The 23842-nt window shown below is 41.7% G+C and overlaps 1 protein-coding gene across 6 annotated transcripts in view; it reads left to right on the forward strand.

Moving 5' to 3' along the window:
• Positions 1–23842, forward strand: part of LOC139761678 (uncharacterized) — a 293203-nt gene that overhangs the window by 161167 nt on the left and 108194 nt on the right. For all 6 annotated transcript variants that reach the window (XM_071686006.1, XM_071686007.1, XM_071686009.1 and 3 more), the window contains exon 4: positions 23002–23218. In XM_071686006.1, the coding sequence (XP_071542107.1) occupies positions 23002–23218 (217 nt within the window). The remainder of the gene's footprint in view (positions 1–23001; positions 23219–23842) is intronic.

Raw genomic sequence — 23842 nt, forward strand, 5'->3', positions numbered from 1 at the left:
TACCTCCTTCCAGAACATCTTTTTATTCTCCCTAAAATTTAATGATACTCTCTCACCCCAACTCTCATTTGCCCTTTTTTTCACCTCTTGCACCTTTCTCTTGACCTCCTGTCTCTTTCTTTTATACATCTCCCACTCAATTGCATTTTTTCCCTGCAAAAATCGTACAAATGCCTCTCTCTTCTCTTTCACTAATACTCTTACTTCTTCATCCCACCACTCACTACCCTTTCTAATCAACCCACCTCCCACTCTTCTCATGCCACAAGCATCTTTTGCGCAATCCATCACTGATTCCCTAAATACATCCCATTCCTCCCCCACTCCCCTTACTTCCATTGTTGGAAATATATATTTTTTTTTTTTTTTTTATACCTCGTCGCTGTCTCCCGTGGTTGCGAGGTAGCGCAAGGAAACAGACGAAAGAAATGGCCCAACCCACCCCATACACATGTACATACACACGTCCACACACGCAAATATACATACCTACACAGCTTTCCATGGCCCACCCCGGACGCTTCACATGCCTTGATTCAATCCACTGACAGCACGTCAACCCCTGTATACCACATCGCTCCAATTCACTCTATTCCTTGCCCTCCTTTCACCCTCCTGCATGTTCAGGCCCCGATCACACAAAATCCTTTTCACTCCATCTTTCCACCTCCAATTTGGTCTCCCTCTTCTCCTCGTTCCCTCCACCTCCGACACATATATCCTCTTGGTCAATCTTTCCTCACTCATTCTCTCCATGTGCCCAAACCATTTCAAAACACCCTCTTCTGCTCTCTCAACCACGCTCTTTTTATTTCCACACATCTCTCTTACCCTTACGATACTTACTCGATCAAACCACCTCACACCACACATTGTCCTCAAACATCTCATTTCCAGCACCTCCATCCTCCTGCGCCCTTCAAACCCCCCCTTTTGACTTGTCCTCAACCCTACTTACCTAATAACCGCTCTTATTCCATTTCTCTTAATTTTCTTCTTCCACACCTTTCCCAAACTCGCCCCACTTCGCAGTTTCTCACATGAATCACCACAGCGGGGGTATCATCAGCGAACAACAACTGACTCATTCCCAAGTCTCTCACCCCAACAGACTTCATACTTGCCCCTCTTCCAAACTCTTGCATTTACCTCCCAAAAACCCCATCCATAAACAAATTAAACAACCATGGAACCCCACACACCCCCCGCCGCAAAACCACATTTCCGAAACCAAACACTTTCCTCTCTTTCCCACACGACACATGCCTACATCCTCATAAAACTTTTCCTGCTCTAACAACTTTCCTCCCACACCATTTTCTTAATACCTTCCACAGAGCTCTCATCAACTCTTTCATTCCTTTTCCAGCCTAAATGCACATACAAATCCATTGCTTTTCTAAGTATTTCCACATACATCTTTAAAAAACACCTATCCCCACATCCCTCCCCTTTTGAACAACCTGCCTTCCCCAACGATCTCGTAAAAATGCCTTCACCCTCTCAAACAATACCCCCCCCTATAATTTACCAGGAATCTCAAAAAACTATACCTCTGAATTTGAGCACTCGGGGGACGCTTCACATGCCTTGATTCAATCCACTACGAGTCACCCCTGTATCCAATCGCCCCAATTCCTCTATTTCTTGCCCTCCTTCCCCCTCCTGCATGTTCAGGCCCCCGATCACACAAAACCTTTTCATCCACTTTCCCCTCCTTTTGGTCCCCTTTTCCTGTTCCCTCCACCTGAAATATCCCCCTTGGTCAATTCTTTCCTATCATTTCTCCATGTGCCAAACCCATTTCAAAACACCCTCTTCTGCCTCAAAAAACCACGCCTTTTTATTTCCCACTTTCCTCTTCCCCTTAGAAATTTTCTCGATAAACCCCCTCACACCAACATTGCCCTAAAACACTCATTTCCCAAAAACCTCCATTCCTCCTGCGCCCCAATTTACCCTTTCCCCCCGCCTCGCCCCATAAACATTTTGGAAACCCACTTTCCTTCAAAATACCCTTTTTTGCTTTCGGTTAAGTTCGATTTCCCACATTTTTAAGGCCCCCAAAAATTTTTCCCCCCCTCCCCCCCCCCTATGTCCACTTCCCTTTCCGGGGTTCCACCCGCTGACAGTCCACTCCCAGTATCTAAAAAACATTACTCCCCCAGTTTTCTCCCATTAAAAATTCACCCCCCAATTGATTGCCCTAAACCCCTACGTACCTAAAACCCTTGCTTTTTCACTTACTCTTAAACTTTCTTTTTCCCACACTTTACCAAACCCCGTCACCGCTTCTGCAGTTTCTCACAAATCCCACAGGCTGTATCATCAGGAAAAACCAATGACCCTTCCCCAACTCTCTACCCCCAACAGACTTCAAATTGCCCTCTTTCAAGAAATATATATTATATTAATATAAAAATATATATTATAATATAAAATTTATATATATATTATATATAATTTGCGGGAAAATGGTTTTTGGGGGGAAAACACGAAATTTTTTTAGGGAAATAAAAAGATGTTCTGGAAGGAGGAAAAAATAAGGTGCGTAAACAAGGGAGCAAAGGGAACTTCAGTAAAGGGGTAATGGGGGATGATAACAAGTATGGTGATGTGAGAAGGGGGATGGATGATATTTGAAGGTTTGTTGAATGTGTCTGATGACGAGTGGCAGATAGGTGTTTGGGTCGAGGGGTGGGGAAAGTGAGAGGGGTTTGGGGGAAAAGATTTGGAAACAGAGAAGAGGGAGAAAAAATTTGCGGAAGATGAACCCGGCAAGGCAGCAGGTTGGATGGTATTGATGGAATTTAAAAAAAAAGGGGGGACTGTATTGTTGATGGTTTGGGAAAGGTTTTTTTAATTATGTTAAAACTGGGGGGGTCCTGGGTTGGCGGATGCTTGCATAGTGCCCTTGTACAAAGGAAAAATTTTAAAGGAGTGCTCAAATTACAGGGGGAAATTGTTTTATTCCCCGGAATTTTATGGGGGGGGTATTATTGAGAGGGGGAAGGATGTCAGACATAAAATTGGGGAAGGCATTGGTCCAAAAGGGTAAAGTGTGGATCGGTTTTGCTTTTTAAGAAAGTATGTGAGAAATATTGAAAAGCAAATGGATTTTTTGTAGCATTTATGGATTTGGGGAAGGGATATGAAAGATTGATAGAGGCTTGTGGAAAGGGATTTAAAAATATTTGGTTGGGGGGCAAAATTTTTAAACATGAAAAGTTTTTATGAGGGTGAGGGATTTACTTAGGAAAGAGGAAAGGATTGGTCTCATGAATGATTTGGGAGGGGGGGTGTGTCTCCATGGTTGTTTTTTTTATGGGTGGGGTTGTTAGGGGGGTAAAAAGCAAGGTTTTTGGAAAGAGGGGAAAAATGAATTTGTTTGGGATGAGAAACTTGGGGAAATGAGTCAGTTGTTGTTCGCTGATGATTCACGCTGTGGCGATTCATGTGAGAAACGCAAAGCTGGGGACGGGGTTGGGAAAGGTTGAAGAAAAAGTTAAAGTAAATTAATAAAGCAAGGTTTTTAGGGACAGTAGGGGTTTAGGTCAAGTCAAATTTGGGGGGGGGGGTTTGAATGGGAACGGAGGAAGTGAAGTTTTTGATATTGGGGGGTGATCTGTCGGATGGAACCCGGGGCGGAAAATGGTCTGGGGGGGGGGGGGGCGAAAATTTTGGGGCCTTGAAAAAAGTGTGGAAGTCGAGAACATTTCCCCAAAACAAAAAAGGGTTTTTTGAAAGGAATAGTAGTTCCCAAAAAAAGTTTATGGTTGGAGGGTTTGGGGGTGGAAGAGTTGTGCGCAGGGGGGATGGATTGTGGAATGAGTGTTTGAGGCAATGGTGGTGTGAGGTGGTTTAACGATAAGTAAAGTAAGGGAAAGGGGAAAGTGTGGAAATAAAAAGACGGGTTGGAGGCAGAAGAGGGGTTTGAAATGGTTTTGGGCCTGGAGAGAATGAGTGGAAAAATTGACCAAAAGGGTATATGTGTCGGAGGTGGAGGGACGGGAGAAGAGGGAGACCAAATTGAGGGGGAAAGTGGAGTGAAAAGGATTTTGTGGATCGGGGGGGGAACTCAGGAGGGTGAAAGGAGGGCAAGGAATAGGTGAATTTGGAGCGAGGGTTACAGGGGTTGGTTGTCATGGATTGAATCAAGGATGTGAAGGTTGGGTAAACCCTGGAAAGCTGTGGAGGTTTAAAATTTCGTGGTGGGGTGTATGTCAGTGTTGGGGGTGGGGTTCCCTTCTTTCGTCTTTCCTTGCGCTTCGCAAAGCGGGGAGACGGACAAAATATAAAAAAAAAAAAAAATATATATAATATATTTATATAAAAATTAATATATATATAATATATATATTATATTATATTATTTCCAACACATTCACTTTTCTCCGCACAACCCTTTTCTATCCTGCCTGGGAACCGGTTTTTTTGTAGGGCACAAAAAAGAGACTTTTTGGGTGTTAATGTGCTGGGGTGCAACTGGGGGGATGTTTGATCATTATTTCTGGAGGCAAAGGTAAGTTTGTAGAGGTTTTCAGAAAAGAAGGAGAATGTTGGGGGGAGAGGTGGTGGATTTAAGGGCTTGGAAGGAGATTGTGTGAGGAAGTACCCCGGGGAGACTGAGTAAAGAATTTTAAAAAAGGTGAGAAAAAGGAGGGGGGGGAGTGGGGGAGGAATGAATGCTTTAGGGAAACAGGATGGCTTGTGCAAAAATGTTGTGGCATGAGAATGGGAGGTGAGCAGATTAAAAGTGTAGTGAGTGGGGGTGAAGAAGTAAGATTATTGGGAAAAGAGAAGAGAGAGGCATTTGGACGATTTTTCAGGAAATAATGAAAAATGAGGGGGAGATGTAAAAGAAAGAGGAGGAGGTCAAAGAGAAAGGTGAAGAGGTAAAAATGGGGGAAAATGAGAGTCAGGGTGAGAGAGTATTTTTAAATTTTAGGGAGAATAAAAAATTTTTTTGGAAGGAGGAAATAAAGTGCGTAAGAAAAGGGAAAAAGGGGAACTTCGTTAAGGGGGCAAAAGGGGGAGGTGATAAAAAGTAGTGGTGATGTGGAAGGAGATGGAGTGATATTTTGAAGGTTTGTTGAATGGTTTGATGATAGAGTGGCTTTTATTTGGGGTTTGGTAAAGGTGGTGTGCAAAGTGAGAGGGATAGGGAAATGATTTAGTAAACAGAGAAGAGGTAGTAAAAGCTTTGCAGAAGATAAAAGCCGGCAAGGCAGCAGGTTTGGATGGTATTGCAGTGGAATTTATTAAAAAGGGGTTGACTGTATTGTTGACTGGTTGGTAAGGTTATTTAATGTATGTATGATCATGGTGAGGTGCCTGAGGATTGGCGGAATGCTTGCATATGCCATTGTAAAAAGGCAAAGGGAAAAAAGTGATGCTCAAATTACAGGGGTTTATAAGTTTGTTGAGTATTGATGGTAAATTATAGGGAGGGTATTGATTGAGAGGGTGAAGGCATGTACAGAGCATCAGATTGGGGAAGAGCAGTGTGGTTTCAAAATGGTAGAGGATGTGTGGATCAGGTGTTTGCTTTGAAATGTATGTGAGAAATACTTAGAAAAGTAATGGATTGTATGTAGCATTTATGGATCTGGAGAAGGCATATGATAGAGTTGATAGAGTGCTTGTGGAAGGTATTAAGATATATTGTGTGGGAGGAAGTTGATGAAGCAGTGAAAAGTTTTTATCAAGGATGTAAGGCATGTGTACGTGTAGGAAGAGAGGAAAGTGATTGGTTCTCAGTGAATGTAGGTTTGCAGCAGGGGGTGTGTGATGTCTCCATGGTTGTTTAAATTTTTTTATGGATGGGGGTTAGGGAGGTGAATGCAAGAGTTTTGGAAAGAGGGGCAAGTATGCAGTCTTTGTTGAGGAGAGAATGGGAAGTGAGTCAGTTGTTGTTCGCTGATGATACAGCGCTGGTGTCTGATTCATTTGGGAAAAACTGCAGAAGCTGTGGACTGAGTTTGGTAAAGTGTGTGGAAGAAGGGAAGTTGAGAGCAAATGTGAATAAGAGCAAGGGTTTTTAGGTACAGTAGGGTTGAGGGTCAAGTCAATTTGGAGGTAAGTTTGAGTGGAGAAAAACTGGAGGAAGTAAAGTGTTTTAGATATTGGGAGTGGATTGGCAGCTGATGGAACCATGGAAGCGGGAAATGGATCATAGGGTGGGGGAGGGGGAAAATTTCTGGGGGGCCCTTTAAGAATGTGTGGAAGTGAGAACATTATCTCGGAAAGCAAAAATGGGTATGTTTGAAGGAATAGTGTTCCAACAATGTTGTATGGTTCAGGCGGGCTATGGGTAGAGTGCGCGAGGTGGATGTGTGGAAATGAGATGTTTGAGGACAATGTGGTGTGAGGGGTTTGATCGAGTAAGTAAAGTAAGGGTAAGAGAGATGTGTGGAATAAAAAAGGTGGTGAGAGGGCAAAGAGGGTGTTTGAATGGTTTGTCACATGGAGAGAATGAGTGAGGAAAGATTGACCAAAAGGTTTTAGTGTCGAGGGGGAGGGAAGAGGAGAAGGGGAGACCAAATTGGAGGTGGAAAGTGGAGTGAAAAATTTTTGTGTGATCGGGGCCTGAACATGCAGGAGGGTGAAAGGAGGCAAGGAATAGAGTGAATTGGAGCGATTGGTATTACCGGGGTTTACGTGCTGTCAGTGGATTGATCAAAACATGTGAAGCGTTCTGGGGTAAACCATGGAAGCTGTGTAGGTATGTATATTTGGTGTGTGGAAATTTTGTATATACATGTGTTATGGGGGGTTGGGCCCTTTCTTTCATCTGTTTCCTTGCGCTACCTCGCAAACGCAGGAGACAGCGCAAAGTATAAGAAAAAAAAAAAAATATTTTATATATTATATATTTTATATATATATATATATTTTTTTTTTCACACTATTCGCCATTTCCGCGTGCGAGGTAGTGTAAAGTGCATGACAAAGGCAAAGGGATAAGAGTGGTGCTCAAATTACAGAGGGATAAGGGTTTTTTGGGGTAATCCTGGTAAATTATATGGGAGGTTATTGATTTAGAGGTGAAGGCATGTAAGGCTCAGATTGGGGAAGAGCAGTGGGTTTCAAAGTGGTAGAGGATGTGTGGATCAGGTGTGTGGAAGAAAGTATGTGAGAAATACTTAGAAAAGCAAATGGGTTGTATGTAGATTTATGGATTGAGAAGGCATATGATAGAGTTGATAGAGTGCCCTTTTGGAAGGTATTTAAATATAGGGGGGAGGCAAATTGTAGAAAGCAGTGAAAAAGTTTTTAAACGAGATGTAAGCATGTGACTGAGGAAGAGGAGGAAAGTGATTGGTTCTCAGTGAATGTAGGCTTGCGGCAGGGGTGGGGGTGATGTCTCCATGGTTGTTTAATTTGTTTATGGATGGGGTTGTTAGGAGGTGAATGCAAGAGTTTTGGAAAGAGGGGCTAAGTATGAAGTCTGTTGGGGATGAGAGAGCTTGGGGAAGTGAGTCAGTTGTTGTTCGCTGATGATACTGCGTGGTGGCTGATTCATGTGAGAAACTGCAGAAGCTGGTGACTGAGTTTGGTAAAGTGTGTTTAAAGAAGAAAGTTAAGAGTAAATGTGAATAAGAGCAAGGTTATTAGGTACAGTAGGGTTGAGGGTCAAGTCAATTGGGAGGTGAGTTTGAATGGAGAAAAAATGGAGGAAGTGAAGTGTTTTAGATATGTGGGGGTGGATCTGGCAGTGGATGGAACCATGGAAAGCGGAAGTGGATCATAGGGTGGGGGAGGGGGCGAAATTTTGGGAGCCTTGAAGAATGTGTGGAAGTCGAGAACATTATCTTGGAAAGCAAAAAAAGGGTATGTTTTGAAGGAATAGTGGTTCCAACAATGTTGTATGGTTGCGAGGCGTGGGCTATGGATAGAATTGTGCGCAGGAGGTGGAGTGCTGGAAATGAGTGTTTGAGGACAATGTGTTGTGAGGTGGTTTGATCGAGTAAGTAAGTAAGGGTAAGAGAGATGTGTGGAAAAAAAAATGAGCGTGGTTGAGAGAGCAGAAGAGGGTGTTTTGAAATGGTTTGGTCACATGGAGAAGAGAATGAGCTGAAGGAAAGATTGACCAAGAGGATATATCACGTGTCGGAGGTGGAGGGACGCGTAAACGAGGAGAAGTGGGAGACTCCCAAATTGGAGGTGGAACGATGGACGTGAAAAAGGATTTTGTCAGTGATCGGGGCTTCTGAACATGCAGTAGGGTGAATAGGCGGGGCAAGGAATAGAGTGAATTGGAGCGATGTGGTTTTATTACGGGTTGATGTGCCTGTCAGTGGATTGAATCAAGGCTGTGAAGCGGTTGGGGTAAACCATGGAAAAGCTGGTAGGTATGTATATTTGCGTGTGTGTGGATGTATGTATATACATGGGTATGGGGGGGTGTTGGGCCTTTTCTTTCTTCTGTTTCCTTGCGTACCTCGCAATGCGGGCGACGCGAACAAAGCAAAAAAAAAAAAAATATATATACATATATATATATATATATATATATATTTATATTTTATTATATATAAATTTAATTTATATATATATATATTTTTTTTTTTTTTTTTTCTTTTATTATACTATTTGCTATTTCCCGCGAAGCGATCGGTAGCGTTAGAACAGGGGATGGCCTTTGAGGGAATATCCTCACTGGCCTCTTCTCTGATTACCTTTCTTTTGGAAAAAAAAAAAAAACAAGAAATAAATTTATATATATATGTATATATATATATATATATTTATACTATATTTTATATATATTATAAATATATATATATATATATTCTTTCTTTTCTTTCACATATTTGCCATGTCCTGCAGTAGCGACAGGGGTAGCGTTAAGAACAGAGGACTGGGCCTTTGAGGGTGATATCCTCACCTGGCCCCCTTCTCTGTTCCTTCTTTTGGAAATTAAGAAAAAAAAAAACGAGAGGGGAGGATTTCCCAGCCCCCGCTACCCTTCCTTCTATGACACGCAGGGAATACGTGGGGAAGCGGAAGTATTTTTCTCCCCTATCCCCTGGGATAAATTATATAATACATACATATATACTTTCATTTCTTTCTATACTTTCATTTCTTCAGTCATCAGGCGGCCACCTCACTTTGGACCATATGGATGTGTAGGACCGAGAGTTTACTTCGAAGATTTGGCTTAAAGAATTACTTGGAGGAAAGAATGAATTGTATGTGACTTTTATGGGTCTCAGAAGAGGTGTATTGATGAAATTTACAGAAAATCCTGGAAGGTGGTTTGAATTATTTTCGTGTACTGAGGATGTGATTTTTGGGCATTGAGATGAAATTTAAGTAGGTGTTTGTATGGTGATGCTGCTGTGGTTTGCAGACTTGAGAAGGACACCAAGAAAGTGTGTTTGTTTGGGGGAGAGCTTGAAAGGAGGAAGGTTGAGGAGTATATATGAACAAATTTAGGTAATGAGTTGATACAGGGATATGGACACAGGATGGTTTAACGAGTTTTGACAATGGGGGGACCTGGAGGGAAAAGAATGCTTCAGGTACCTGGGAGTGAATTTAGCAGTAGATAGAAAACCATGAGGGCTGAAGTGAGTCATAGAGTGGGAGAGGAGGCTAAGTTCCTGAATGCATTTTAGTGTGTGTGGAGAGAGGTCATTGTCTGTTTAGCAAGGATGGTATGTTTGAAGGTATTGTTGTCCCGAACAGTTGGTTTGGAGGTGTCTTGGGCCATGAATTGCAAAAAGAACAGAGAGGGAGGCAAGAATATTTGAAAAATGAACATGCCTGACTATAAACTGTGTGAAGATGGGTTGATTCTTTAAAGAATGACTGTGGTTTGAAAGTTTGGCTTTAGGTTATACTGTGATTGAGAGAGTGACCAGTGTGTGTGAGGAATTGTTCAGACATAGAGAGGGATTAAGTGAGAGAAGACTGACTAAGGGATTTTACATGCTAGAAGTGGATGTGTGAGAAAAGGGAAGGGACGTGGCCAAGAAGGAAATGTGGAAGGGATGAGTGGGAGATGCTATCGGTTATTAGGGCGTTCGTGAACAATGAAAAGGGCGAGGAGGTGTGGTGTGGGATGAGTAAATTGCATTAATGTGCTGTCCTTGGGTGTAACCAGGGCATATGAGATAGTCAATGTAGACTGTAGTGTAGTCTAATTGGGCTTTCATTTTGATGCATTATTTTATTGTACTTAGGAATGGATGTGTGCAAATGAAGCTATTGTTTTCCTTTCTGATGCAACCTCTTGAAGTCAAAGTTGTACTTAAAAAAGATTTTTCAACTCATGTTGGCTCTAGGACAAAGCTTTTTTTCGTTTTATGTAATATCATTATGTTTTGTATTTTCCCCTTATCCTTGGGATAGGGGATGAAAGAATACTTCCCACGTATTCCCTGGTGTCGTAGAGGCGACTAAAAGGGGAGGGAGGGGGGGGGGCTGAAATCCTCCCTCTCGTTTTTTTTTTTAATTTTCTAAAGATAGGATCAGAGAAGGGGGCCAGGTGAGGGATATTCCCTCAATGGACCAGTCCTCTGTTCTTAATGCTACCTGCTATCGCGGGGAAGGGAAGGAAATGGCAAATAGTTTGAAAAAAAAAAAATTTGTGATGTGTTGAGTGGGGTGGTTTGGTCGAGTTGTGGCGTCGTGGGTGGGAGGAGATGTGTGGAAAATGGGGGGAGGGGGAACGTGTTTGGAGGCCCAAGTTTGGTGTGAGGGGGTTTTGATGAGTAAGTAACGAAAGGGGAAAGAGAGATGTTTTTGGGGAAATAAAAAGAGGGGGGTTTTAAGTAGCAAAATGAGGGTTTTTTTTGAAAGGTTTTGGGCCAGGAGGGGTTTGAGTGAGGAAAGATTGCCCAAAGGAGGATAAAAGTGTCGGAGGGGGAAAGGGGAAGAGGAGAAGAGGGAGCCCAAATTGGAGGTGGAAAGAATGGGAGGGAAAAGGGATGTTTGTGTGATCGGGGCTCTCTGAAACATGCTCAATGCTAGGTTGGTTGGGAATGATGTTTGAATTTGATGATGAATGAATGAATGTGTGATTTGTTTGAAATGTGAATGTTTGAATGTTGATTGAGAATTGATGTGATTTGTGATGTTTATTGAAGTGTTGATTGATTGATTGTTGTGAATTGATTGATGTGAATGAATTGATGATGAAGATGTGAATTGTGAAATTGAATGGGTGATTTTTGTGTGTGGTTGAATGAATGTTGTTGTGTTTGAATTGTGTATTGAATTGAATTGTGTTTTGAATTTGTATGTGAATGAAAAGGAATTTTGTGAAATTGAATGATTGATGATCGAGAGTTTTTTTGAATGTTGTTTGAATGATTGATGAAATTGATGAAATGATGGTGAATGATGATGTGTTTGATGGAATGATTGTTTGAATGAATTGTGATTGAATTTTTTGTTTTGTTTGAATGAAGAATGTGAATTTTGATTTTGAAAAGGTGAATTTTGGATGATGATGAAGAATTGTTGTTGATGTTTTTTTTGGTTTGTTTGTGAATTGAATCGAATGAATGAAAATGATTTGCTGTGTGATGAAATGATGTGTTTGATAGATTGAAAGGAACATCTGTTGATTGAGAATTTGTTGGATGGATGGAATTGTTGGGTGTTGTAAAGGTAGCAAGGAATAGAGAGAATTGGTGCGATGTGGTAGTTCAGGGGGTGGGATTGTGTGGCTGTCAGTGGATTGAATCAAGGCATGTGAAGCCGTTTTCTGAGGTAACCATGGAAAGCTGTGTAGGTATGGATATTTGGTGTGTGGACGTGTGTATGTACATGTGTAGGGGGGGGGTTGGGGGCCATTTCTTTGTCTGTTTCCTTGCGCTATCCTCGCAAACGCGGGAGACCAGCGACAAAGTATTAAAAAAAAAATAAAAATTATATATAGATATATATATATATATAATTTATAATATATAAATAATTATAATATATATATATTATTTATATATTTCTACAAATTCACTATACTTCCGCAAACCTTATCTCTAGCCATGCCTGGGGGAGCCGTGTTATTGATAGGCGCACAAACGAGAGACTTTTGGATGTTAATGTGCTGAGAGGTGCAACTGGAGGGATGTCTGATCATTATCTTCTGGAGGCAAAGGTGAAGATTTGTAGAGGTTTTCAGAAAAGAAGAGAGAATGTTGGGGTGAAGAGAGTGGTGAGATTAAGTGAGCTTGGGAAGGAGACTTGTGTGAGGAAGTACCAGGAGAGACTGAGTACAGAATGAAAAAAGGTGAGAAGAAAGGAGGTAGGGGGAGTGGGGGAGGAATGAGATGCATTTAGGGAAGCAGTGATGGCTTGTGCAAAAGATGCTTGTGGCATGAGAAGCGTGGGAGGTGAGCAGATTAGAAAGTGTAGTGAGTGGTGGGATGAAGAAGTAAGATTATTAGTGAAAGAGAAGAGAGAGGCATTTGGACGATTTTTGCAGGGAAATAATGCAAATGAGTGGGAGATGTATAAAAGAAAGAGGCAGGAGGTCAAGAGAAAGGTGCAAGAGGTGAAAATGAGGGCAAATGAGAGTCAGGGTGAGAGAGTATCATTAAATTTTAGGGAGAATAAAAAGATGTTTTGGAAGGAGGTAAATAAAGTGCGTAAGACAAGGGAACAAATGGGAACTTCAGTTAAGGGGGCTAATGGGGAGGTGATAATAAGTAGTGGTGATGTGAGAAGGAGATGGAGTGAGTATTTTGAAGGTTTGTTGAATGTGTTTGATGATAGAGTGGCAGATATAGGGTGTTTTGGTCAAGGTGGTGTGCAAAGTGAGAGGGATAGGGAAAATGATTTAGTAAACAGAGAAGAGGTAGTAAAAGCTTTGCAGAAGATGAAAGCCGGCAAGGCAGCAGGTTTGGATGGTATTGCAGTGGAATTTATTAAAAAGGGGTTGACTGTATTGTTGACTGGTTGGTAAGGTTATTTAATGTATGTATGATTCATGGTGAGGTGCCTGAGGATTGGCGGAATGCTTGCATAATGCCATTGTACAAAGGCAAAGGGAACAAAGGTGAGTGCTCAAATTACAGAGGTATAAGTTTGTTGAGTATTGATGGTAAATTATATGGGAGGGTATTGATTGAGAGGGTGAAGGCATGTACAGAGCATCAGATTGGGGAAGAGCAGTGTGGTTTCAGAAGTGGTAGAGGATGTGTGGATCAGGTGTTTGCTTTGAAGAATGTATGTGAGAAATACTTAGAAAAGTAAATGGATTTGTATGTAGCATTTATGGATCTGGAGAAGGCATATGATAGAGTTGATAGAGATGCTCTGTGGAAGGTATTAAGAGTATATTGTGTGGGAGGCAAGTTGATAGAAGCAGTGAAAAGTTTTTATCAAGGATGTAAGGCATGTGTACGTGTAGGAGGAGAGGAAAGTGATTGGTTCTCAGTGAATGTAGGTTTGCAGCAGGGGTGTGTGATGTCTCCATGGTTGTTTAATTTGTTTATGGATGGGGTTAGGGAGGTGAATGCAAGAGTTTTGGAAAGAGGGGCAAGTATGCAGTCTGTTGTTGAGGAGAGAACTTGGGAAGTGAGTCAGTTGTTGTTCGCTGATGATACAGCGCTGGTGTCTGATTCATTTGAGAAACTGCAGAAGCTGGTGACTGAGTTTGGTAAAGTGTGTGGAAGAAGGAAGTTGAGAGCAAATGTGAATAAGAGCAAGGTTATTAGGTACAGTAGGGTTGAGGGTCAAGTCAATTTGGAGGTAAGTTTGAGTGGAGAAAAACTGGAGGAAGTAAAGTGTTTTAGATATGTGGGAGTGGATTTGGCAGCTGATGGAACCATGGAAGCGGAAGTGAATCATAGGGTGGGGGAGGGGATGAAAATTCTGGGAGCCTTGAAGAATGTGTGGAAGTTGAGAACATTATCTCGGAAAGCAAAAATGGGTATGTTTGAAGGAATAGTGGTTCCAACAATGTTGTATGGTTACAAGGCGTGGGCTATAGATAGAGCTGTGCGCAGTAGGGTGGATGTGCTGGAAATGAGATGTTTGAGGACAATATGTGGTGTGAGGTGGTTTGATCGAGTAAGTAATGTAAGGGTAAGAGAGATGTGTGGTAATAAAAAGAGTGTGGTTGAGAGGGCAGAAGAGGGTGTTTTGAAATGGTTTTGTCACATGGAGAGAATGAGTGAGGAAAGATTGACCAAGAGGATATATGTGTCAGAAGTGGAGGGAAAGAGAAGAAGTGGGAGACCAAATTGGAGGTGGAAAGCTGGAGTGAAAAATATTTTGTGTGATCGGGGCCTGAACATGCAGGAGGGTGAAAGGAGGGCAAGGAATAGAGTGAATTGGAGCGATGTGGTATACCGGGGTTGACGTGCTGTCAGTGGATTGAATCAAAACATGTGAAGCGTCTGGGGTAAACCATGGAAAGCTGTGTAGGTATGTATATTTGCGTGTGTGGAAGTATGTATATACATGTGTATGGGGGGGTTGGGCCATTTCTTTCATCTGTTTCCTTGCGCTACCTCGCAAACGCAGGAGACAGCGACAAAGTATAAGAAAAAAAAAAAAATATATATATATATATATATATATATATATATATATATTTTTTTTTTTCACACTATTCGCCATTTCCCGCGATAGCGAGGTAGTGTAAAGTGCCATTGTACAAAGGCAAAGGGGATAAGAGTGAGTGCTCAAATTACAGAGGTATAAGTTTGTTGAGTATTCCTGGTAAATTATATGGGAGGGTATTGATTGAGAGGGTGAAGGCATGTACAGAGCATCAGATTGGGGAAGAGCAGTGTGGTTTCAGAAGTGGTAGAGGATGTGTGGATCAGGTGTTTGCTTTGAAGAATGTATGTGAGAAATACTTAGAAAAGCAAATGGATTTGTATGTAGCATTTATGGATCTGGAGAAGGCATATGATAGAGTTGATAGAGATGCTCTGTGGAAGGTATTAAGAATATATGGTGTGGGAGGCAAGTTGTTAGAAGCAGTGAAAAGTTTTTATCGAGGATGTAAGGCATGTGTACGTGTAGGAAGAGAGGAAAGTGATTGGTTCTCAGTGAATGTAGGCTTGCGGCAGGGGTGTGTGATGTCTCCATGGTTGTTTAATTTGTTTATGGATGGGGTTGTTAGGGAGGTGAATGCAAGAGTTTTGGAAAGAGGGGCAAGTATGAAGTCTGTTGGGGATGAGAGAGCTTGGGAAGTGAGTCAGTTGTTGTTCGCTGATGATACTGCGCTGGTGGCTGATTCATGTGAGAAACTGCAGAAGCTGGTGACTGAGTTTGGTAAAGTGTGTGAAAGAAGAAAGTTAAGAGTAAATGTGAATAAGAGCAAGGTTATTAGGTACAGTAGGGTTGAGGGTCAAGTCAATTGGGAGGTGAGTTTGAATGGAGAAAAACTGGAGGAAGTGAAGTGTTTTAGATATGTGGGAGTGGATCTGGCAGTGGATGGAACCATGGACGCGGAAGTGGATCATAGGGTGGGGGAGGGGGCGAAAATTTTGGGAGCCTTGAAGAATGTGTGGAAGTCGAGAACATTATCTTGGAAAGCAAAAATGGGTATGTTTGAAGGAATAGTGGTTCCAACAATGTTGTATGGTTGCGAGGCGTGGACTATGGATAGAATTGTGCGCAGGAGGATGGATGTGCTGGAAATGAGATGTTTGAGGACAATGTGTTGTGTGAGGTGGTTTGATCGAGTAAGTAACGTAAGGGTAAGAGAGATGTGTGGAAATAAAAAGAGCGTGGTTGAGAGAGCAGAAGAGGGTGTTTTGAAATGGTTTGGTCACATGGAGAGAATGAGTGAGGAAAGATTGACCAAGAGGATATATGTGTCGGAGGTGGAGGGAACGAGGAGAAGAGGGAGACCAAATTGGAGGTGGAAAGATGGAGTGAAAAAGATTTTGTGTGATCGGGGCCTGAACATGCAGGAGGGTGAAAGGCGGGCAAGGAATAGAGTGAATTGGAGCGATGTGGTATACCGGGGTTGATGTGCTGTCAGTGGATTGAATCAAGGCATGTGAAGCGTCTGGGGTAAACCATGGAAAGCTGTGTAGGTATGTATATTTGCGTGTGTGTGGATGTATGTATATACATGTGTATGGGGTGGGTTGGGCCATTTCTTTCTTCTGTTTCCTTGCGCTACCTCGCAAACGCGGGAGACAGCGACAAAGCAAAAAAAAAAAAATATATATATATATATATATATATATATATATATATATATATATATATATATATATATATATATATTTTTTTTTTTTTTTTCTTTTTTTCATACTATTTGCTATTTCCCGCGATAGCGAGGTAGCGTTAAGAACAGAGGACTGGGCCTTTGAGGGAATATCCTCACCTGGCCCTCTTCTCTGTTCCTTCTTTTGGAAAAAAAAAAAAAAAAAAAAATATATATATATATGTATATATATATATATATATATATATATATATATATATATATATATATATATATATATATATCTTTCTTTTCTTTCACACTATTTGCCATTTCCTGCGATAGCGAGGTAGCGTTAAGAACAGAGGACTGGGCCTTTGAGGGAATATCCTCACCTGGCCCCCTTCTCTGTTCCTTCTTTTGGAAAATTAAAGAAAAAAAAAAACGAGAGGGGAGGATTTCCAGCCCCCCGCTCCCTTCCCTTCTATGACACGCAGGGAATACGTGGGAAGTATTCTTTCTCCCCTATCCCCTGGGATAAATATATATACATACATATATACTTTCATTTCTTTCTATACTTTCATTTCTTCAGTCCTCAGGCACCTCACTTTGGACCATATGGATGTGTAGACCAAGAGTTTACTTCGAAGAATTTGCTTAAGAAATACTTGGAGAAAGAATGAATTGTATGTGACTTTTATGGGTCCAGAGAGGGTGTATGATGAAATTTACAGAATCCTGGAAGGTGGTTTGAATATATTCAGTGTACTGAGGATGGATTTTTGGGCATTGGAGATGAATCAGTAGGTGTTTGTTGGTGATGCTGCTGTGGTTGCAGACTTGAGAAGGACACTCAAGAAGTTGGTGTTTGTTTGGGGGAGAGCTTGAAAGGAGGAAGTTGAGAGTATATATGAACAAATTTAAGGTAATGAGGTGCTACAGGGGATGACACAGGATGGTTTAAGAGTTTTTGAATGGGGAGGACCTGGAGGGAATAGAATGCTTCAGGTACCTGGGAGTGAATTTAGCAGTAGATAGAACCATGAGGGCTGAAGTGAGTCATAGAGTGGGAGAGGAGGCTAAGTTCCTGATGCATTTAGGAGTGTGTGGAAGGAGAGGTCATTGTCTGTTAAGGCAAGGATGAGTATGTTTGAAGGTATTGTAGTCCCAACAGTAGTGTATGGATGTGTCTTGGGCCATGAATGCAAAAGAACAGAAGAGGGAGGCAAGATACTTTGAAAATGAAATGCCTGACTATAAACTGTGTGAGATGGGTTGATTCTATAAAGAATGACTGTGTTAGAAAGTTTGGCATTAGGTATACTGTGATTGAGAGAGCTGACCAGTGTGTGCTGAGATGGTTCAGACATAGAGAGGGAATAAGTGAGAGAAGACTGACTAAGAGGATTTACATGCAAGAAGTGGAGTGAGAAAGGGAAGGGAGTGGCCAAGAAGGAAATGGAAGGATGAAGTGGGAGATGCTATAGGTTATTAGGGCCTGAACAATGAAAAGGGCGAGAGGTGTGTGTGGGATTGAGTAAATTGCATTAATGTGCTGTCCTTGGGCTGAACCAGGGCATATGAGATAGTCAATGTAGACTGTAGTGTAGTCTAATGGGCTTTCATTTTGATGCATTATTTATTGTACTTAGGGAATGGATGTGTGCAAATGAAGCTATTGTTTTCCTTTTCCTGATGCAACCTCTTGAAGTCAAAGTTGTACTTAAAAAAGATTTTTCAACTCATGTTGGCTCTAGACAAAGCTTTTTTTCGTTTTATGTAATATCATTATGTTTTGTATTTCTCCCCTATCCTTGGGGATAGGGGAGAAAGAATACTTCCCACGTATTCCCTGCGTGTCGTAGAAGGCGACTAAAAGGGGAGGGAGCGGGGGGGCTGGAAATCCTCCCCTCTCGTTTTTTTTTTTAATTTTCCAAAAGAAGGAACAGAGAAGGGGGCCAGGTGAGGATATTCCCTCAAAGGCCCAGTCCTCTGTTCTTAATGCTACCTCGCTAACGCGGGAAATGGCAAATAGTTTGAAAAAAAAAAAAAAATATGTGATGTGTGATGTGGGGTGGTTTGATCGAGTATGTGGCGTGGGGGTGGGAGAGATGTGTGGAAATGGGGGGAACGTGGTTGAGGGGGTGGAGGGGGGTGTTTTGAAGTGGTTTGGGCGCATGGAGAGAGTGAGTGAGGAGGGATTGACCAGGAGGATGTGTGTGTCGGTGGTGGGGGGAGCGAGGAGGGGTGGGGGGCCGGATTAGGGGTGTGGGGATGGAGTGGGTGGGTTTTGTGTGATCGGGGCCTGGGCGTGCGGGGGGTGGGGGCGGGGAGTGAAGTGAATTGGATCGATGTGGTGTGCCGGGGTTGACGTGCTGTCGGTGGGTTGAGTCGGGGCGTCTGGGGTGAACCGTGGAGGGCTGTGTAGGTGTGTATATTTGCGTGTGTGGACGTGTGTGTGTGCATGTGTGTGGGGGTGGGTTGGGCCGTTTCTTTCGTCTGTTTCCTTGCGCTACCTCGCGGACGCGGGAGACAGCGACAGAGCGAAAAAAAAAAATATATATATATATATATATATATATATATATATATATATATATATATATATATATATATATATATATATATATGTGCTGGAAATGAGATGTTTGAGGACAACGTGTGGTGTGAGGTGGTTTGATCGAGTAAGTAACGTAAGGGTAAGAGAGATGTGTGGAAATAAAAAGAGCGTGGTTGAGAGAGCAGAAGAGGGTGTTTTGAAATGGTTTGGTCACATGGAGAGAATGAGTGAGGAAAGATTGACCAAGAGGATATACGTGTCGGAGGTGGAGGGAACGAGGAGAAGAGGGAGACCAAATTGGAGGTGGAAAGATGGAATGAAAAAGATTTTGTGTGATCGGGGCCTGAACATGCAGGAGGGTGAAAGGAGGGCAAGGAATGGAGTGAATTGGAGCGATGTGGTATACCGGGGTTGACGTGCTGTCAGTGGATTGAATCAAGGCATGTGAAGCGTCTGGGGTAAACCATGGAAAGCTGTGTAGGTATGTATATTTGCGTTTGTGGACATATGTATATACATGTGTATGGGGGTGGGTTGGGCCATTTCTTTCGTCTGTTTCCTTGCGCTACCTCGCAAACGCGGGAGACAGCGACAAAGCAAAAAAAAAAAAAAATATATATATATATATATATAAGGGGAGTGGGGGAGGAATGGGATGTACTTAGGGAAGCAAAAGATGCTTGTGGCATGAGAAATGTGGGAGGTGGGCAGATTAGAAAAGGTAGTGAGTGGTGGGATGAAGTAAGATTATTAGTGAAAGAGAAGAGAGAGGCATTTGCATGGTTTTTGCACGGAAATAATGCAAATGACTGGGAGATCTATAAAAGAAAGAGGCAGGAGGTCAAGAGAAGGGTACAAGAGGTGAAAAAGAGGGTAAATGAGAGTTGGGGTGAGAAAGTATCATTAAATTTCAGGGAGAATAAAAAGATGTTTTGGAAGGAGATAAATAAAGTGCATAAGACAAGGGATCAAATGGGAACATCAGTGAAGGGGGAAAATGGAGAGGTGATAATGAGTAGTGGTGATGTGAGAAGGAGATGGAGTGAGTATTTTGAAGGTTTGTTGAATGTGTTTGATGATAGAGTGGCAGATGTTGGGTGTTTTGGTTGAGGTGGTATGCGAAGTGAGAGGGATAGGGAAAATGATTTGGTAAACAGAGAAGAATGTGTGGAAGTCAAGAACATTATCTCGGAAAGCAAAAATGGTTATGTTTGAAGGAATAGTGGTTCCAACAATGTTATATGGTTGCGAGGCATGGGCTATGGTTAGAGTTGTGCGGAGGAGGGTGGATGTGCTGGAAATGAGATGTTTGAGGACAATTTGTGCTGTGAGATGGTTTGATCGAGTAAGTAATGATAGGGTAAGAGAGATGTGTGGTAATAAAAAGAGTGTGGTCAAGAGAGCAGAGGAGGGTGTTTTGAAATGGTTTGGTCACATGGAGAGAATGAGTGAGGAAAGATTGACCAAGAGGATATATGTGACAGAGGTGGAGGAAACGAGGAGAAGTGGGAGACCAAATTGGAGGTTGAAAGATGGAGTGAAAAAGATTTTGAGTGACTGGGGCCTGAACATACAGGAGGGTGAAAGGTATGCAAGGAATAGAGTGAATTGGAACGCTGTAGTATACCGGAGTCGACGTGCTGTCAATGGATTGAACCAGGGCATGTGAAGTGTCTGGGGTAGACCATGGAAAGTTGTGTGGGGCCTGGATGTGGAAAGGGAGCTGTGGTTTCGGTGCATTATTACATGACAGCTAGAGACTGGATTTGAACGAATGTGGCCTTTGTTGTCCTTTCTTAGCACTTCCTCGCACACTTGAGGGGGGAAGGGGTTGTTATTTTCATGTGTGGTGAGGTGGCGATGGGAATGAATAAAGGCAGACAGTACGAATTATGTACATGTGTATATATGTATATGTCTGTGTGTGTATATATATGTATGTATATGTTGAGATGTATAGGTATGTATATTTGCGTGTGTGGACGTGTATGTATATACATGTGTATGTGGGTGGGTTGGCACATTCTTTCATCTGTGTCCTTGCGCTACCTTGCTAAAGCGGGAGACAGCGACAAAGCAAAATGAATAAATAAAGAAATAGATATAGATGGAGGAAATGAGGAGAAGTGAGAGACCAAATTGGAAGTGGCAGGATGAAGTGAAAAAGGTTTTGAGTGATTGGGGCCTGAACATGATGGAGGGTGAAAGGCATGCAGGGAATAGAGTAAATTGGAACGATGTGGTATACTGAGGTCAACGTGCTGTCAATGGATTAAACCAGGCCATGTGAAGCGTCTGGGGTATACCATGGATTGTTGTGGAGCCTGTATGTGGAAAGGGAGCTGTGGTTTTGGTGCATTATACATGACAGCTAGAGACTGAGTGTGAACAAATGTGGCCTTTGTTGTCTTTTCCTTGCACTACTTTGCGCCCGTGCTGGGGAGGGAGTTTTCATTTCATGTGTGGTGGGGTGGCGACAGGAATGAATAAAGGCAGCAAGTATGAATTCTGTACATGCGTATATATGTATATGTCTGTGTATGTATATATATGTATACTTTGAAATGTATAGGTATGTATATGTGTGTGTGTGGACGTGTATGTATATACATGTGAATGTGGGTGGGTTGGGCCATTCTTTCATCTTTTCCCTAACGCAGGAGACAGCAACAAAGTATAATAATAATACATTAATAATGATATATGTATACCCATCCATATACATCCACATACATACATGTTCGTATTCTTGTTCACCGTTCTCCATTCCCAATGCCACTGCATCCCATAGGAAACAGCATAAATTTACGAAGGAAAAGAATGAATTATACATATACATTCTTTTCATCCTGCATCAGCAAGTTAGGGCTAGATAACAGAGGAAGAAAGTGCTCATCTCACATCCGTACTCACGCTGTCATGTTAAATGCACCAAAACCACAGTTCCAGGCCCCACAGACCTGTCCATTGTTTACCCTGGACGTTTCTACATTTCCATAATAAATGTTGCTTACTCAGCTTGTCACTGCACCTGTGAGGTTTTGACCCTACTCCTCTTGACATCACAATTTCTCACTCTGCACACCACCATCTTATAGCAACCCCCATGCTTTAGTTACAGGCTGTAAACTGTGGAACACTACATGGAGCAGGTGATGTGCTGCAAAATGATATTCCTTTTTCATGTTCATTAGACTTAAAAATGTTTGACAGCTTCTTGGGTAATTATTGAGAACAAAATGGTTAAGTAACTATTCAAATGCATCTTTTTACTACTACATAAGTCATAAGAGCCATCCCCATGACATAATGAGCAAGTGCAAATGTCACTCTTGAGTTAGTGACATGTGTGCCCATTTTGTGCCCATTTTGTGCTAATTAAAGTGGGGGGAGTTAAATTATCAACAATTATTCAGACCTCTACCACAAGCTGCAAATAATGTCCTAATTTGCAATGCATTTTTTTGTCAGTCATGCTTATTTCTATATTTCCTTCACAAAATATTGCGTTGTATGTAGGTGTCAACTATGAGCATATTTCTCTGTATTCCATACCACTTTTCCCTCCTCACTTTGTTACCTTGCCACCCCTTCACACTCTTGCTCCCCCCACCACAGGTCACTTAAGAAAACTTGGAAACAGCAAGTCGATATTCCCATGGTTCACACCTCACAGAGAGAGAAGATTGACAACATTGAATGTTGTGGTTGGAAATTCACACCTCACAGAAAGAGAGGATTGACAACGTTGACTGTCGTGGTTGGAAGTGGAGTTGGCTGTACATTGGAGGCATTTTGTGCATGGATGTGGCATGAATGGAGAATCTCGTGTTACATCTTAATTTATCAAGTGATAAAGTGCTTATATAAGACATACTTCATCATTGACATCTGGACATGGCTTGAAGATTTCATTGAATTAACTGTAAGGCTGTATCCAACTCCTCCATATCATGCAATTGGGAATGGAGCCATTGATGATAGATGGATTGATATATATATTTCAATTTGGTGAGCAACTCCCATTCTTTTGTCAGTTCTATTTCTTTATATAAGTATGTGGTGATTACTTCATATGACTGATAGTCACAACATATTTACTGTTTTAGATTCATTAAGCATTCCTGTTAGGTCTAATTTGTCTTGATGTGGAGATGTGCAATAGTTAATTTTTTAAGGTCCTGCATGCACAACTTGCATAACTCAGCATTGAATATATTAAGGATATGCTAAAGATAGAAAGTAATCATCATATATTAGCATTAGGAATTGGATATAGATTAATTCTTAGGTTATTACATGGCAGGTCTGAACATAAAGAAGAAACATATGGCAGCATCAACATCTTTAGGTGCTTTTGTTATCAACTGGCCACATGAGACCATGGTCCTACGAGACCTTGTGCCACCCTTACCATCTCCCACAATAAAGCCGAATAGAATGACTCTCCAAGTAGTGCGAGAAAGGCTTAACATGTTTTTTGTTGACATCTTGCAACTCATACCTCATACATTCATCAAAAGGTAAATTACAGTCCTGTTGTTGTTGCTTTATGCACTATGTTAGCATGTTAATAAGTAGGGACACAGGAGAATGATTGATGTAAGAGGCAGTCATCTTTGTAAGACCATTCTCAGTTCTTTTGATGAATAAGAGCCTAGATTGTAGGAGAGCCCATACTTAACCTCCTCCATAACATTCCAGCCCTTTGACTCTCTTAGTATTGTGAAAAAGCTTAAAATGTTTTTGTTGACATCTTACAATTCATACCTCATACATTCATCAAAAGATGAATTTCAGTCCTTGTGCTGTTGCTTTATCCACTGTTTGTTGGCTTCTTGATAAGTATGGATTAAGGAGAATAATTGATGTATGAGGCAGTCATCTTTAGAAGACCATTCTCAGTTCTTTTGATTAATAAGAGCTTAGATTGTAGGACAGCCTATACATAACCTCCCCCAAAACATCCCAGTCCTTTGCTTTCTGTGGTAATCATGTACAATTTAATTACTTTTTAGAGTTAGTGCTCCAAATTGATGAATTTCAAAGTAAACGGTCTCCTGCACTTTTTCCTTTTTCAAAATGATACAATATTAAATAGATCTCCGGTGTCTTAAGTATTATGCCAGTTCATTCGAATGGTGGTA

This window comes from Panulirus ornatus, chromosome 41 (assembly GCF_036320965.1).
Source record: "Panulirus ornatus isolate Po-2019 chromosome 41, ASM3632096v1, whole genome shotgun sequence".
Classification (NCBI taxonomy): Eukaryota; Metazoa; Arthropoda; class Malacostraca; order Decapoda; family Palinuridae; genus Panulirus; species Panulirus ornatus.